At 34.8% G+C, this 19,094-nt stretch overlaps 1 protein-coding gene across 1 annotated transcript; it reads left to right on the top strand.

Annotated features, from left to right (window-relative positions):
- Nucleotides 1–2,040: 2,040 nt before the first annotated feature.
- On the top strand, nucleotides 2,041–4,978 carry LOC114264546 (thylakoidal processing peptidase 1, chloroplastic). The gene is made up of 6 exons (XM_028205202.2): nucleotides 2,041–3,102; nucleotides 3,752–3,820; nucleotides 3,916–3,984; nucleotides 4,068–4,154; nucleotides 4,269–4,336; nucleotides 4,570–4,978. Exons 1-6 carry the CDS (start codon nucleotides 2,407–2,409, stop codon nucleotides 4,688–4,690), a joined length of 1,110 nt encoding a protein of 369 aa, XP_028061003.1. The 5' UTR covers nucleotides 2,041–2,406; the 3' UTR covers nucleotides 4,691–4,978.
- Nucleotides 4,979–19,094: the final 14,116 nt, after the last annotated feature.

Below are 19,094 nucleotides of genomic sequence, written 5' to 3'. Positions count from 1 at the left end.
TGATATTTATGTGAATACTTATATCCTTTTTTATAGGTTATTTTAAAAAACTGTTTTGATTATTACTCTTCTCCATTGTTTGATTTTGTTTACACTTTCTTCTATTTACAAGTAACAATATAATAAAATAAAAAAATGATATTGATAATAATGGTGAGTCTTGGTGAGATAGATTGAAATTTTGGAGTGATAAAGAAGAATAAGAGAAAATAACTGAAACTTAGGGAAGAAGATGAAGAGATTTGAATAAAAAGAATACGTATAATTAATTAGAGTATACAATGAAAAAAAACATATTTTATTTTTATGTTTAATATACATTATCCTTATTAGTACATTCACAATAAAAATAAAAATTTTAAAATTTAAGTTAGTGTGTGCTGAGATAATATTTGGATTCAAATAAAATGGCATAAAAGTCCAACACACTTGGATATGTTGATTGCGTCATTTATGACATATTTTGGGAAGTGGGTCAACGTAAAGAGCCATTTCTCAACTTTTAATCAATTTAATCTCTTAAAAAAAAAAAAATCAAATAATTAAAAAAAATAAAAAGTCAACTTTTAACTATCTTTCCAAAACACTCTTATGTCATAATTTAGAAGGGAACTGACTGATAAGTCGTTCTACGAAAATAGGTGCACTAATAAGTCTTTTTGATTTTTTTATGCATCAAATGTTTTGTTCACTTTTAATTATTATCACAAAATTCCTTTTTTATATTTTTTTTGTGTGGCATTTTCATGAAAAAAATATCACTAATTGTTAATTTTTATCAAAAGTTGAAAAAATTGTCATTTTTTTGCGACAGATTTATAAAATTGTCACAGAAGAACGTCACTAACAAGACAGGTGTAGAGTTTAATGGTGCACATGCCCTTATAACAAGATGTGTGAGTAATTATTTCATATTAAAATTATTAATTTATAATTTTTGTTATCTAAATTAAATTTTAATAGACATTTTATCTAATAAAATTAATGAATTGTTAATCTAGTAACTAATAATGCAAACTAAACATGGATAATATGAAACTATTTCTCTCTCCAATCTAATTGGTTGGCCAACCATACATTAGGGGTGTAAATTGGGCTTGCCCTGGCCTGGCTCGGCCCATGTCAGGCTGTCCAGGCCCCGTCCAAAATTCGGACCAAAAATTAGGTATAGGCTTAGGGGGTATTTGGTCCTTGCATGGGCCAAGTCAACAGGCCCGGACCTGGGCTTTGGCTTGGGTAGGCTTGAATATATATATATATATATATATATATATATATATATATATATTCTTTATTTTTTAATCAAAATTTTATTATTTTTTACTAAAAATGACATAGGGCCTCTGACAAACCGGGTCTCGGATCGAGTTTTAAGTGAGCCTTAAGCGGGTCGTTGGACTGGGGCACGAGTCAGACTTCAAAATAATGGTCTAGGACTAAGACCATGGTCTCGGGCCTAACTGGGCCAGGTCCACACCAAGCTGCTGGCCAAATTTACACCCCAATCATACATTAGTCTCATATATTTTTAGCCCCTCTCCTTATTAATCCTTCAAACCAAATAATAATAATTAGTATGTTTGATTTATTTTAATTTTTAATAATTTTTTTTAAAATAAAAATTTTAACTTTTTTATTCAAAAATGAAGTTGGCAAACAACCTCATAGAGGGTGATGTAGTGTAGTTGTCGTGCCATTTGCACTACAGTCATTTATGTGAGTGTAATGGGCTTACTTTTAAGTTCTATATCAATAATTTAAATAATTAATTTTTTAAGACATATCAAGTGAAATATTTTTATAAAAATTAAGTTGATTGAATATTAGTTACTGTATGATCAAATTAAATTTATATTCAATTTTATATTCAAAATATCATATACTTTTTGTTTTTTCAAATACAAATTTAACTGATCATAGAATTTTTAATTTTTTATAAAAAAAACATTTTACTATAAATAATTTAAATTATAAAAATAATACTCAAAACAGGCCCCATTTTATTGGAAGAAAATGAGGGGGCCGACTACAGGGAAAAATAAAAAAAATAATAAAAGCGCGGCCGACTATTAAACCCTTCGTTCTCCGTTGCTCAACCCCTCGTCTAATTTTCGCGTCTCAATTCTCTCTCTCTGAGCGATCGCTCAGGAGTGAGGACTCGTTAGGGTTTTCCAATTCTATCATCTTCTTCCTCACTCTCATCACCGCAACATCCAATTTTGCTCCGATTTTCCTCATTACCTTCCGATTCTTTCACTGATTTCAATTCAACTCTCCCTCCTCCGTTTCACTTTTTATTTCATCACCAATGGCATTTCTCGCCCTTTAGGGTTTCTCTTATCATCACCCTCGTTCCCCAAAACCACTCTGTACCGGTTCTTGATCAGACTATCAAAATCCGCAGCCATGGCGATCAGGTTCACTGTCACCTACTCCGGCTACGTCGCCCAAAACCTCGCCGCCTCTGCCTCCAACAAAGCCGGAGGTTGCCGCTTGTTTCACGAATGCTTCGTCCGATCTCGCCTTTTCTGCCCTAACCAGAAGCCCGAACTCGACCCCCCCGCCTCCGCCGCCAGGAACTACCACCACCAGGCTGAGTCCCGGCGGCCGAAGTCGAATTGCTGGGTCAAGAACTCATCCTCTATGTGCACTACCCTTGCCAGCGAATTTCCGGTGGAGAACAGTAAGTCTTCGCGGCATGTTGTTGGTTTGATTTCGTTACTCAACTCGTCGTCTTGTGTTTCGTCTATGGCGATTTTTGGGATTTCGCCTTTGAAGGCCTCTTCGATCATTCCGTTTTTACGAGGGTCGAAGTGGCTTCCCTGTAACGAGCCAATTCTGATCTCGGCTAGTAATGAGGTGGATGAGGGTGGAACAGAGTGTAGAGAAGTGGAAGAGAATGATTGCTTTAGTGGAAGGACGTTTGAGAGGAGCAATTGGTTCTCGAGGTTGTTGAATTTTCGTTCCGAGGATGCCAAGGCCGTTTTCACGGCGTTGACTGTTAGTATACTTTTCCGATCATCCTTGGCCGAGCCAAGATCCATTCCTTCGTCTTCTATGTTTCCAACTTTGGATGTGGGTGATAGGATATTAGCCGAGAAGGTATAAGCTTGTTAACCCTTAGCTGATTTCATAATTGGGGATAATATTTTACCTGTGAAATGTGCCTTTTTATACCATAATTGGGAATATGAACAATTTGCTTGGGGTAGGTCTTGGGGGTGATGCATATATATGTATTAGCTATGCAGAAAACTGAAAATTGAGCTTTAAAAAGATAATGTAGATGTTTGTTTAGATGGTGATAATGCCCACCAATTGTCGGTTATAACTTAGGGTAGCAATTGGAAGATAATACTTATTGATTAGAATGAATGTGATAATACTTGCTTTCTATTAATTCTGGGCAATATCATCCTTTATATATGGAACCAAAACTTGCTTTGCATGAATCATCCTTTTGTCAGATGACTAGTCTAATGGTTTTTAAGCTATCCCTTCATGAATCATGAAATATATTCAGAAATATGTTTAGATGCTTTTGTTAAATATTGACTCGACATAATAATGCTATTCACCAATTATTGCTTTTTCAATTATGTTGTAGTTTCTGGAAATATGATTGATGGAAGATGATGTTTCGTTTGGTTTTATGTATAGCATAAGTGTGAAATCTTGTGGGATAAAATGAAGTGTCTCTGTTTTTTGAATATTTTGAATTGATTTTTTTGCTGATATATTTGGTGGTCAGGTTTCCTATGTCTTTAGAAAGCCTGAAGTTTCAGATATTGTGATATTTAAGGTGCCTCCAATTCTTCAGGTGTGTTTCGCATTGTCAAAGTAACAAATAAAATATTTTGATCAATTCATTAGACACTAATACATTTGCGTGTATTTTTTGGGTGCGCCTTGCAGGAAATCGGCTATAGTTCAGGTGATGTGTTTATAAAGCGCATTGTTGCAAAGGAACGGGATTTTGTTGAAGTAAGTTCTCTTCTTCATTTAACTGAAAAATCCCATGTGCTTCATCTTGACATCTACTGTTCAGTAATTCTGTGCGTTAATAGGTACATGATGGTAAGTTAATGGTGAATGGTATTGTGCAAGAAGAGGATTTCATTTTGGAGCCACTTGATTATGAAATGGAACCAGTGGTAAGAACTCCTGCTTGTTTGCTTTATCAAAGTGAATTTCTTATCATTAATCTTATTAGAGTCCTAAAACATTTACCATATTGGTCTGAAAATTTGCAACTTGTATTTCTGCAGCTTGTACCTGAAGGTTTTGTGTTTGTCATGGGGGACAACCGCAACAATAGTTTTGATTCGCATAATTGGTAATTTCGGGTCACCAATATTAGAATTGCTTGAAGTAATTTATTTGAATAGTGTAGCTGTATTATTCGACAATTCCTTATAAAAAATCTTTGATGTGATTGTGCTTACTAACATCCAAATCGCTGATACTGGAGGAATATTAACAATTTTTTGGTTGTTTTTTATTTTATTTTATTTTTGCATCTATATTGCAAGGATTTGTAGTGACTTGTTACTTTCACCTTGTTTTCAGGGGTCCTCTTCCAGTAAAAAATATTGTTGGCAGGTCGGTGCTTCGTTATTGGCCACCATCCAAAGTCTCCGACACTATTTATGAAGCACCTGTGAATAAGGATGCAGTGGCAGTCTCTTGACCCCTTTCCCCTTTGCCTGCAGAAGGGGATTTCTAATAACCTTTTTTCATCCAATTAATTAATTTCCAATTCCCCCCATTTTGGATCAATACTGAGCAGTTGTGAATATTCTACCTTTCTAGATCAGGTGTTTAGCATACGTTGGGGATGGACCATCTCGTCCACCAGACGGTGTAGATTTTGTGGATCTCCTAATGATGACCGGTTTAGTGGTTTTGCATTATTTTCTGTATTGACTTTCAAACTTGTTTCTATAGAAAAAGTGGGAAGAAAAACAAATTCACTTTAGTTTCGTGAGAAATTACTTAGAGACCTTACTGGTCTATGTCGATATAAGAGCATCCATATCAAAATAGTTAAATGTTTTGTCAAATTGTAGTTAAAAGCTTAGGCTTCGTTTGATGAGACTCTCAAATTATAGTTTCATCCATTGATTTAAGTGTGTTGTTTGTTTTGAGTTTTCAAATCATAATTCTATACTTATTTCTCAAAACTTAATTCAAAATGTAATCATTACTTTTTAAAATTCATAACCAAACACATAATTTAAAATTCTTTTCAAACTCAATTTAAATCAATATTTTAATTTTTTAAATATTTTAAATATTTAAATATTTTAAAAATATTTTAATTTTGTTAAGATTTTAAATATTTTAATATTTAAATATGTTTTAATTTTTTTAATTTTTTTAATTTTTTGAATATTTTTAAATATTTTAATTTCGAAATATTATGATTTTAATTTTTTAATTTTTAAAATATTTTATAAAAATAAATTCAAATTCTATTTTATAAAAATATTTTTAAATATTTTAATTTTTTTGTTATGTATTTAGTTACGATTTGAGTGTAGAGTAGTATGTAGTTTCAAGTTGTGTTTGGTTATGAGTTTTAAAAATAATTTTTTAATTGAGTTTTGTTTTAAGTGTTTGGTTACGATTTGAGTGTAGAGTTGTTTTTAAATTTAAAATATTAACATTTTAAATTATTTAAATTTTTTGAATATTTAAATTATTTAAATTTTGACGACTTAAATTTTCTGAATATTTATTTTAATTTTTTACTTACTATTTTTTTAGATTTTTTAGATTATTTAAATTATTTAAATATTTATGATTTAAATTTTTTGAATATTTATTTTGAAAAAAAATTATTTTTTTGTAGTATTTTTAATTAAAAAATTGATTAATGTTATTTTTCTGTTAATAATAAATTTTTTTAATTGAATTTTAAAAAGAGTTTGGCTATGAGTGTTGATTAGAATTTTCAATAGTGTGAAATTAGTGTGTTTTGTTATGAGTTATAACAATTTGAATTAAGTTTTAAAAACTATTTTTAAAACTCATAACCAAACAAATTTTTTTACTTTATATGTTAAATCAAACTTTCAAAACTCAATTTTATACTCAATTCAACATTTTATTTAAAAACCATAATCAAACAAATTTTTTACACTCAAATTATAATTGCACAACTCACAAACTCAAAATACAATTCAGTGTGTTTGGTTTGAGTTTTTTGGATTAAATTTTTTGAAAATTGAGTTTTTTGATTTTTGTGTTTTTTTATTTTTAGAAAATATTTTTAAATTTTTCTTTTACTTTTTTAGATGCACCTTACTTAGATGTATCCAAAAAGTAAAACATATGTGAAAAAATATTTTAAAAAATTAATAAATACATAAAAATACAAAAATTGTACTGAATTCTCGTTTTTTTTTTTGTATTTTTGGTATTTGGTGAATTTTTAAAAGATTTTTTTCAATTTTTTTTTTACTTTTTAGGTATATTTATGTTAGGTATGTCTAAAAATTAAAAAAAATTGCTTAAAATATTAAAAAAAATCACTAAAAACAAAAAAAAAAAAAAACACAAAAAATAAGAAAATAATATTTTCTGAAAAGTGTTTTTGAAAAATGATAACCAATACTCTCAAATCATATTTACAAAATTCTAACAAACGCAACCTTACTTTTTTTTTTATTTTAATTTTAGCTAACCTTATTTTTCTTGTCATGCTCTAAAGAGCATCCACACCAATGTCTTCAAATTTTTAATCAAATTAAAGTTATTTTGTTATTTTAGCTAGTCATTTTTTAGTACTTACTGCATCAAATTCTCTATTTTAACTTATTCTTATTAAGACCTTGTTTGGCATAAACTGAAAAATTCAAAAAGTTACTATCATATTTAAGTCATATCATCTTATTTAAGTCACAACACCTCTCTACTACATCACTTCAAACCCAATCCATATTTCATAAAAAGTCAAAAAGTACAATTATTTAGATCATCCCAAACAACTCTTAAATTTATTTTCTTATTGTGTTTGTTAGTTTTTTATTTTATTTTATTAAATTGATAAGTTATTAGTCAAACAATTTTTTAAAAAAGCAACAAAAAAAAAAAAAAATTGCCTTTGACTGGACGGACATTCGGGCGGATATCCGATAACACTAATCTAGCGATGAACAGTACATTGCGTGTTATAACGAGATACTGTAGTAAACGTAAATTTTTACGAGTTGCAAGTGAGTCTGATGGAGTTGATTTTTTAAAGTTTATTAGCTAAAAAATGATTTTGAAGAGCTTGATGAGGATGTAGCTCTAACAAACTTTCTATTTCTTTCTCCATTCAATTTAAATATTCCTTATTTATTATTTATTTATTTTTTCAAAAAAATCATATTTTTCAAATGGACACCATGCAAGCAATTAAGATTCATTGCGGCAATTTAACGAACATCGTGCAAACAATTAAGAAATTCATAACTCCTCTACATTCAAAGCAATATTGCATAAAGTTTAAAACTCAGTCCTACATAACAACACATTCATTATGGCAATTCAACAAGTACCATGCAAGCAATTAAGAAAAATTCATGACTCTTAAAACTCAACATAATATTCAATTTAAATCCTTCAAATGTATCATCACTCAACATTCAAAATCCAGTTCAAACTCTTGATCCAATAATCAAATCATTGAAACATTGATTCAATATTAAGTTAAGAGATCAAAAAAAAGGAGGAGGAAGAGGAAGATCAGAGAGAGCGGAATTGTACCGTTGCTCAATAATTTCTGAGTTCAGTCCAATAGTCGAGTCTTTGTTGTTGGTTATTTATAGCGAGGGATTTGGGTTTGATAAAAACTACCAATTACGTTGCCAAGTTTGATGGAGCAAGGATTTTGTGTTTTTTCTGATTTTTCAGTATAAAATAACTAAGATACAGTTTTGATGAGTTTGATACGGATGCTCTAAGGTAGTGATTGTGAGTGTTTTTGGGCATATGATTGCATGTAAATTGCTATTTACTATTTATATTTTTTAATAACTTTATGAAGTGGCTAAAATAATTTTTTTAATTAATAAGTTGATTTTTAAACCTCCACCAAATTAAGCTAATATTGTTTTTGTTTTTAGACAGGGAGATAAAGATGGTTAAAGCAATCAAAAATTGTTTTAATATGATCAAAATGAAATAGAAATTGTCTTCAATTTTTTATTATTTTTGTTTTTAATTAAATATAAAATTGTGATTGTGATAATGTGCCATGTCACTAGTCTGAAATAGCTTTTAGCTTTTTTGGGTGTGAAAGTAATCTTTGTTTTAATTGTTGTTAAAATAGAAATTTTGAATCCTTCATATTTGACAGAGAAAGACAGCAAATGTAGCAAAAGGGGCTCTTGGGTTGAATATTTTAAGTGAATTTTTGTATTTTTGGCTTTGGCTCGGAGTTCGTAATTGATGGGCATAGCCTAGGAGGGCCCAATCTATGGTTGCTATAGGTTCCTTAAACAATTATTTGATTAGTTATCATCATAAAGTCCATAACAGGCCCAACACCAAGCTTAATAGAGAACCCATAATAGTCAAACCCAGGCACCAACTAGATACGTGCCAAGCAAGAGTCTAGCCACGTGACAGATAAAAATTCTTCAAAGTTTTTGAACCCACGCGCTAAGCATTAAATGAGACTGCCAAGGCATTAAATGCACTAAGATCTCTCACTCTGGAGCATGGTGAAATGGCCATGACAAACTTTCAGCCAATGTGATAGCATGAATGGATAAGGAAATGATTAACAAGAGATATAAAGAAGCTTTTGAGGAACGCTTCGTAACAAGTAACTCTCTCTCTCTCTCTCTCTCTCTCTCTCTCTCTCTTCATTCCTATACGCTTAAATTTCTATAAGTTCTTACCTTCACCATCTTCTTCATCTAATTTGATCATTGGAGGGTCCGTAGGAAGGAACCATCTCCATTTCTGAACCTTTCTACTTGACTTGTTGCAAGTGTGATCAGGAAAACGAAGGACATTCAACCCATGGAGTGCTTGGATCAGTCTAACCCATACCCCACCAACTTGACTGCATTAACAGGTAACTACCCAAACCTTTTCGAATTCACCTACATTCAAAACCTTTCGCATCCACTACAATTCAAAATTTGTATTAGTGGCCCAGATTGTCTCGCGTGGATAAACGCGATTAATTCCCCCTACTACTAAGCCTCTCTCTCTTTCCCACGTTTGTTCCACATCACATCATCACGAGCATCCATGTACCTCGAGCCCGTTCACTATCATAGCATTCAGATCATTCAACCATCCTGTCTGTTAGTCACCTTGTTGGTCGGTCAACCTCGCTCAGTCATCTTGCAGGTCGATCACCTTTCTGGTTAGCCATCCTTGCTCGGTCGCCTCACTGATTGGCCATCTTGTTGGTTGGCTACCTTCGGCCATCTTCACATGCTCGATCAATTGTCCCCTCTCTATATCCAGTCCCCTGCCTCCTCATATAATAGACCGACCACCTCTTTTTCTCCCCATGCATACTCGGTCGGTCTCATCTTCTACGACTTGGGGGACTACTTTCACTTATCTTATTCCCTTCGCTGGATTAAACCTGCGCTTGGGAATTGGGAACTACTAATAGGCATGGCCCATGAGGGCCTAACCAATAGTTGTCATGGGTTTCTTAAATAATTATTTGATTAGTTATCATTATAATACCTAGAACAAGCCCAATACCAAGCTTGATAGAAAACCCACAATAGTTAAGCCCAAGCCAGACACCAGCTGGACACATGCCAAGCAAGAGTCCAGCCATATAGTAGAATTTTTTTTTTCAAAGTTATTGAACCCACGCGACAAGCATTAAATGAGACTGTCAAGGCATTAAATGCAATAAGACCTCTTACTCTAGCGCATGGTGAAATGACCGTGGCTGACGGCAAGCAAGTGGAAGACTTTCGGCCAATGAGACAGCATGAATGGACAAGGAAATGATTAACAAGAGATACAAGAAAGCTTCTGAGAAATGTTTGGTAATAAGTAACTTACGTTCTCTCTTTTTTTCTCTCCATTTCCTTACGCTTAAATTTCTCTAAGTTCTTACTCTTGCTGTCTTCTTCATCTAATTTGAACATTGGAGGATCTGTATGAAGGAACTATCTCCATTACAGAACCTTCTTACTAGACTTGTTACAGGTGTGATCAGGAAGACGAAGGACAACCAACCCATGGAATGCTTGGATTAGTCCGACCTATACTCCACCGACCAAACGACATTATCAGAAATGAATAAATAAATAATTTACAAAATACGGAACGAGGCTCTTTTTATTCACCAAATACAAAAAATCCAAATGCTACCTTAATGAGAACCGTCTCTGGTGCGTTTCGTACCATGCATCAAGTACGCAACCCCGTTGATTCCCAAAATGAGAACCGTCGATTCCACAACAACAATTCAGGTCTCATTTGACAACATCACTTTTTAGGCTAAAAGTAAAAAAGTCACTAAAAAAATAAAAAAAAAAACAATTTATACCAAAAAGTTAAAGATTCCATTTTCTCTCTACTTATTGTACATCTTTTTGTAAAAAATTAAAAATTTATTTAAAATATACTAATTTTTTTACATCATATTTTAACAAAAAAAAAAGAAGAAATTTTTATTGATAAATCCATCTTAGAGTTGTTATAACCCATTAAGTCCACAAAGGAATATTATAACCTGATTAGTCCCATATACTTTTCTTTTTATTCCATAAAGTCCATGTTTCTAATTTTATATTTTTACCTGGACTATTATGCCCTTATATATATGTATATATATATTGTGTTAATACATAACACGTTCCCTGTAATTTCGTGGATTCAGTTTTGGCAGTTTCTATCATTCTAATTCAAATGGATACGTTTCTATCTTGCATGCTCGTTCTGAGGCTTTGATGTGCTAGGGTTTCATTGTTGATGTTGTAGTCTGGTGATGGGTCGTTGAACACACCAAAATTAAATACTAAACTATACCAAATTCTATCAGAATAATGGCAAGTCCAGGTTTCAATCCACAGGGACTATTGTGAAATTAAACTAATTTAATTGTTAAATTCCTAAATTAATTTTGATAAAAAGATTGAATGATCATAACCTAATTTAATAACAAATAAATTAAACTAAGGAATTAAATTATCAATAATAAATGAAATTGGATTTACTAAATTGGGGAAAAATCCTAGGGTAGAGAATTCACCACTAACCACATAATTAGGGTTTCCAATTGAAATTAATTATGCTATGGTTTGAACGAATTAATGCTTCACAACTACAAGCTCAAAGCATTTAACAAGAAGATCAGTACATTCAATGTACGAGTACGAACCATCTCAAGTAATACGAATCGTTCACTCTAAACTAGGGTAGTGATACGACTTGTTCCTCGTAGCATGGTTCGTCCCATACCTTGAATGTGAAGGAATAGAAAACTCATGTATGGATAATATTCAACAATCACAGAAAGTCAAATATTTGAAAAGATAATGAAAATTATATATAAGGAATTTCTAAAACACCATACAATGGTTCAAACCTTTACATAATATAAAATCAAAAAAAGAAAAACCTATTACATGGCTAGGGTTTCTTCAAAACCCTAGAAAAGGAGACTAGCCACTCATGGAGGAATGAGAGGAGGTAGATGGAGAAGGAACAACCATGGGAGACATCTTTGAAGCTTCTTGTTTCTTCCTCTTTTTCAAACCCTAGCCTCCCTCTTTAGGTCCAAACAATTTCAGAACCCTAATCCAGCCTTTTTCTTGTCTTTTTATGCTTCCAATCTCGTCCAAACAGGTTTAAAACGTCGGTTTGACTTTCCCAGAAAAAGTCAACGCACGTGCGGAAAAAGTCAACGCACGTGCGGGAAAGTCAACTCTGCCCAAATTCTGGCTTTTTGCTCATTTTATGCTCCGACGATGTACAATCTGATTGACACTCAACACACATAAAATATACAGTTTGACCAACAAGTGAAATTAAGAGATTCTAATTAACGGCCTCAATGATGTACATTTCGGCCTTAATCACATCCCCCAACTTACTACTTGCTAGTCCTCAAGCAAGTAAAATAAAATAAAATTAAACAAAATCTATCTATTTCCTCTTTCGTGGGAAAAAGGTTGCATTTAGCATATGCAACAAGCCTTTAAACCACAAGGTGACCCCAGGTGGACGAGTAAAGTCTCGTGAGGGTTTCCAGAAATGATACCCACAAACATTAACATATTCATATATACTCAACAACAAATGACCACACTACTTCATCTAACAATCAACTTATGTGCCACTACAGTGTGATATTTAGACAACATGAGTCATTAAAGGCACAGTGGACAAGCATGAAGGAACCTATTGAGTCAAAACCACAATTCAGTTCATACAAAAGTAAAGTTTCCTATACTTGTGCATGCTAGTAGACAAGTCATGAGTACCCTCGGTGTAAAGTGCAATCTCCATATTAGTTAACTATCCACTATAATAGCCCAGTATAACTCATAATAACACCCAACATATACAGAAAAACTAACCTGTTGCGACCAAGATTCTCAAAGTTGGTTTTTTTTTTTTTTTAAATGACTGTGCAATGCCTTGATCCATTAAGCTTTCTAATCAACCCATGTAACGAGCATTGGGCCAATGACTCCCAAACCAGACGGTTTTAGGGCACTAGGTGTAAAGACACCCCTACGGGCTTAATAACTCGAGTTGAAAAGGCTACGAATCTGAACAAGTCATTCTTCTTATTTTTCCTTAACTGTGCAATGTCCAAGTCCCTTAAGCTTTCTAATTAACCCATGTAGCAAGTTTTGGGCCAATGACTCCCAAACCAAACGGTTTTAGGGCATTAAGTGTAGAGACACCCCTATAGGCTTAATAACTCGAGTTAAAAAGGCTACGGACCCAAACCAGTTAAGTTTTTTTTTTTTTTTTTTAGGAATCTTGGCTCCTCATTTATTCTTTTCTGCAACTATAGCTATTATCAATGATGTACACTAGGGATTATAATAAAAAGATCACCGCTATGATAGTGTGCTCATGTGAATTAAGACATACTCATGACAAGTGTACTAAAAACACAAACACAGACAACTCTCCTCGTGCAAACATGGCATGCAAGTATCTACCCAATAAATCCTTTTCATACAAGTCTACTATGATCTCCAAATAACATATGCAAATATCATCACCCTACTAGCAAAAAGTCACATCAGGTGAAGTAATGTAGTCAAGTGAAACAGGTATAAGCATGAATTATGAGCCAAATAGGAATGCACAAAATAAAATATAACCCTCATCCCCCAACTGGAATATGACATTGTCCTCAATGGAAAAGTAAAGAGAAATGAAAGAAAATTACCAGAATTGTAGGTGCACATCCAGGCAGGCAGAGAGTAATATATACACACTTCACTTTTTTTTTTATAAGAAAAAGGAAAATAAAAATAAAAATAAAAGAGACAAAGCAATAGACAGGTGGGTACTAGGGAGAAGCCGGTGGTGGTAGTGGTGGTGGGAAATGTTGGGCAAACAAGGCTTGCATCAAAGCGCGCGTCTCGAAGACGTTATCCTGACCCTGTTGCTGGATGGCAAGGTTGTCGGCGTGGAGCTGATCGAAACGCGCCTGAGAATAGTCGCGATAAGCCTGAAAATCCGTGCGCAACTCCATGAGACTCTGGTGGTGATCACGAAGAGTATGATGGACCTGATCGACAGAGTGCTGAAGTTGTAAGTACTCTTCGCGAGTCATGTAGAGTGGGTCCCCGTGGGGAGGCACAGGGGGAACAGGATGAGCTGGGTGGTCATGGACGGGGTCCTGGGCCTCATCAACCGGGGCACCTACCGGCTGCGGGATGCGAGATATGCTATGCTGCCATTCCCGCTGGTTGAATGTCGGATACCCTCTATCAATCTCCTTATCCTCAGCAATGGGGAGGTGGTTCAGCGCAAACACAAGGGTCAACAAATTGGCAAATGGTAGTGGCCAAGTCAGGTTCTGCATAGGAGTAGGCCGAACTGCCTCACGTAGAAATTTCTGCAAATACAGCAAAATGAAATCCTCAAGCGGGACCTGATAGCCAAGCTGATACCCGTGTAAAATCCGCACAAACTCCAAACGGCGCTCAGCTCGATGCCCAAGTGGAAGGACATTCTTATGGACCACAGAATCAAGGAAAAGCAAGCGGCTAGGTAGCTTGCTCCACCGCAAGCAAGTGAAACTGTTGTCACCGTGAGCTCCCGGGAAGTATTGCTGGATGAGGCGATGTATGGGTTGGCGATCCTCAACTTCCGGGAAAGGCTGATATTCCGGTTTGGCGAAAAACTCTAACACTTTGGCAATCATGGCCGAGGTGATGTGAACAACATGACCATCAATGTCAGAGAGCAGTCCAACCGCAGTGGGTGTTTCATGCAGGTTCTGGTAGAATAGGCGCACCAGACGAGGATAAGTGGGCGCTGTCACAGCACAAATGCCCAATTGTTGCCGGAGTCGGAGCTGCTCAACCGCCCAAGTAGTGTCCTCGTCATGCTGAAAAAATGGCAGGTTGAACTGTGTGAGCTTGTGAAGAGGCCGTGAAGCCCACTCCGGCCGGGGCAAGTCTCCTGGTGGTGGTGGCGAGGATGGAGGTGATGATGGTGGTGGTGGCGCCGAAGAGGAGGCACCCCTGGCCTTTTTGGAGGCCCGAGCAGAGACACGGCGACTCATATCCTACACACACCAACAAGAAATACAGATACCCGTGAAACCAGCATGAGAATCAAATAAAATAGGAAAGCACAAATTTGCCCACCAATGTACCACATGCAATTCCCAAAAATTTATATATATATATATATATATATATATATATATATTTATTATTATTATTATTATTTTTTTTTGTTTTTTATTTATTTGTTTTTATTTATTATTTTATTTTTTTATTATATATAAAAACGAAATTAATTAAATAAATGAAGTAAAATGTCTTTAAATTAAATTAACTAAACTATAAAATAAACTAAACTAAACTATAAAATAACTAAACTACCAAATAGACTAAAGTATAGAGTAAAACAACCAAAATTAAACCCTTTTTTTTTTTTTTTTTTTTTTTGGAAGAGAAGAAAATTAAATAAAAATTCAGAAAATAAAATAAAAGAAAATGACTAAACTATTTAGAAAATATATGAACAATGACATCATAGAATAAGATAAAAATAAAAGCACTAACTACACAAGTATAAGACAAATAAAAATAAAACCAAATTTCACTAACTAATTAACTTAACCAGAATCACTACGAAGCAATTTAAACTAACTAAATATAACAAATAAAAAAAAACTAAATTAAGATTAGTGTTAATACCAATATTTATGAGGTTTTTTTTTTTTTTTTTTTTTTTTTTTTTTTTTTTTTTGCGCACGTGCGGGAGTCAAGCCGCACGTGCGGCCTCATCTTTCTCCTTAGCCGAGTTTGAGTCTGGTTTTTTTTTTTTTTTTTTTTTTTTTTTTTTTTTTTAAACACTAGATCAAGATAAAATAAATAAATAAATCAATCAAAAACTTTACAAAATAATTTTTACTTTCACAAATCTATGCAAAAGAAAGAAAAGAAGAAAAAGAAAAATTTACCTTGAAAAAGTGGAGAAAGAGAGAAAAAGAATGGAGGTTCGCCGGAAAAAATGGTAGTCGCCGGAGTTTCCCCGGACGGAGAGGGAAGTGGTGCCGGCGGTGAGATGATGGTGGGGGGGAAGAAGAAAGAAGAAGAAAAGAGAAGAAGAAGAAGAAGAAAAAGAAGAAGAAGAAGAAGATGGGTTTGTGGGGATAAGAGAGAGAGAGAGAGAGAGAGAGATAGAGATAGAGATCTGAGAGTGTGAGAGTGATTGGGAGAGAGTGAGTAGATAAGGTGGTTTGGTTCTTTTTTTTTTTTTTTTTTTGTACGAAAATTAAAATAAAATAAAATAAAATTTGTAAATGAAAATATAAATAAACAAATATTTTATTTATTTGTTTGTTTTATTTTATTTTATTTTATTATTATTATTATTATTATTATTATTTATTTATTTATTTATTTTTTTGGGTACGAAAATTTAAAATAAAAAAAAATTAGTAAATGAAAATATAAATAAATAAAAAATAATAATAATAAGAAAACAAAACACAAATTTTTTTTTTTTTTGAAAATTTCCCCGCCCCGCACGTGCGGGAGTCAGGGCTGCACGTGCGGCGATTCCATCCCCCGAGCTTCTCCCTCTTTTTTTTTTTATTTTTTTTATTTTTTATTTTTTATTTTCTGTCCCGCACGTGCGGCTGGTCAACGCACATCCTCTCGCACCTGCATATTTAGCAGAGTGCAAGCCTGATGTTTCCGAATTTTTCCGCACGTGCGGGGCCCAGGCCGCACGTGCGACGATTTCAACTCCGCATATATATATATATATATATTTTTTTTCAAATCGGCGTCCCGCACGTGCGGGAGTCAAGCCGCACGTGCGGCTTGGTCAAAGTTCTTCCCACCGCACCTGCTTATTAAGCAGGGGGCAACTTTTGTTTGCTCAAATGTTTCTGCACGTGCGTGAACAGTTCCGCACGTGCGGGAAATTATTATTATTATTATTATTATTATTATTATTATTTATTTATTTTTTTTTAATCAAAACAAAGCATTTCTATCTTCAATTGACATCCGAAATAAATATAGCACAAAAGAAATACGGAATGCCCACTAAAGGTATGATCTTCACGCGACAACCACGGGTACTACTTTTCTCCCTAACTGTATTTGTAACTTTCCCTATTCTCCAACAGGGTGACAGACTAGGTTGATTTGGTATCCAGAATCGAGGCACATAAAGCTACCTCAATCTATGGGGCTGCTATACAGAGTTCAAGCCGAGGTAGTTTTGAAGCAATCTCCACACCACTGGGCATTTAAACCAGACTTTAGTCTCGGAAATCCCAAACCTTTGTGTTCTAGGCTTTGCCATTCGAACTCTAGTTTCCACCGTCTCTGTTGGTCTCCTAGGAACTCACTACAAACACGGTTAGGTGGCTATACCAGACCGTCAGATGCCGTTCGGGCACGGCAAACATCAAAGGAATTACACCCTTAGAGGATTTAAAGTCTCTTAGACACAAGTAAAGCATAACGAGAACACAGAAAAACAAAATAGCATAGAAGGGAAAGAAAAGAGAACAAGAAATCAATTTATCAATCATAGTAAAATGGGTCCATCAAGGCAATGGTCTCAATCATATCCTCATTCCCAATCCCCTCTATATATGGTTTCAATCTTTGGCCATTCACTTTGAAAGTGTGGCCAGTTTTTGGATCCCGCACCTTAACGGCGCCATGACTAAATGCCTCAACAACCTCAAAGGGGCCATCCCATCTTGATCTTAGCTTACCCGGAAAGAGTCTCAATTTTGAATTAAAAAGCCACACTTTTTGGTCGGGTTCAAAAGATTTTCTATTAATGTGCTTGTCATGGAATTCCTTAGTCTGAGCTTTAAAAACTCTCGAACTCTCATATGCATCATTCCGGATTTCCTCCAGCTCATTGAGTTGCAATTTCCGGTTGAGCTCAGCCGTGGCCATATCGAAGTTAAATTTCTTTATGGCCCACAATGCTCGATGCTCAAGTTCAACCGGGAGATGACAAGCTTTGCCAAACACTGCCCTATATGGTGACATCCCAATGGGTGTCTTATAAGCAGTGCGGTAAGCCCATAATGCATCAATTAACCGTTGTGACCAATCTTTCCTATCCGGTCTCACCGTTTTCTCAATTATGTGCTTTACCTCCCTATTCGAGACTTCTACTTGGCCACTAGTTTGAGGGTGGTATGGAGTGCCAACTTTATGGGTGATAGAGTATTTCTTAACTATCGACTCAAAGAACCGGTTACAAAAATGTGTACCCTGATCACTTATTATGGCTCTAGGGAACCCAAAACGACTAAAGATATTTTCATGCAAAAATTTGATTACCACTCTATGATCGTTTGTTCGGGTAGCTATTGCCTCCACCCACTTAGACACATAATCTACTGCCAAGAGAATGTACTCAAACCCGAATGACGACGGGAAAAGGCCCATAAAATCAATCCCCCAAACATCAAATATTTCTACCACGAGAATAGGGGACATTGGCATCATGTCACGCCGAGACATCGAACCCATTTGTTGACAGCGCAAACAAGTTCTACAAAATTGATGGGCATCTTTAAAAATTGTGGGCCAATAAAACCCGCTTTGTAAAATCTTGGCAGCCGTTTTATGCCCACTAAAATGACCGCCACATGCAGAAGAATGACAAAATGTAAGAATGCTATGCACCTCACTCTCCGGCACACACCGTCGGATCACTTGGTCGGAGCAATATTTAAACAACTCCGGATCCTCCCAAAAGTAATACCTGACCTGTGAAAAGAATCGGTCTTTGTCTTGCTTAGACCAATTCTGTGGAGTTTGCCCAATGGCCAAGTAATTCACAATATGTGCAAACCACGGGGGGCTCGCTTGTGACAGCTCAAAAAGTTGTTCGTCCGGAAACGAATCATGCAAAATAAGAGGGTCACTATTATACTCAACGAGGATTCGGGAGAGATGATCCGCCACCACATTCTCAGATCCTTTCTTATTACGGATCTCTAAATCAAATTCCTGAAGCAACAAAATCCATCTAATCAACCTAGGTTTGGTCTCTTTCTTAGATAGTAAATACCGCAAAGCGGCATGATCAGTGAAGACTATGACCTTGGAACCTAGGAGATAAGACCGGAATTTGTCTAAGGCAAAGACCACAGCTAGCAACTCTTTCTCGGTAGTAGTGTAGTACAATTGAGCATCCGAGAGAGTGCGACTAGCATAACATATAGCAAATGGTGCCTTATTGACCCTTTGGCCCAACACAGCCCCGACAGCATAATCAGAGGCATCACACATGATTTCAAAGGGAAGAGACCAATCTAGTGATTTCATGATTGGGGCGGTAGTCAAGGCCATTCTTAGTGTTTCGAATGCCTTTAAGCATGCGTCATCAAAGACAAAAGGCGCGTCCTTAACTAGTAAACT

The sequence above is a fragment of the Camellia sinensis genome, chromosome 3 (genome assembly GCF_055761805.1).
Source record: "Camellia sinensis isolate YWXY chromosome 3, ASM5576180v1, whole genome shotgun sequence".
Taxonomy (NCBI): Eukaryota; Viridiplantae; Streptophyta; class Magnoliopsida; order Ericales; family Theaceae; genus Camellia; species Camellia sinensis.
Note: the sequence above shows the minus strand (reverse complement) of the source record. Positions and strands in the feature narration are given on the sequence as shown.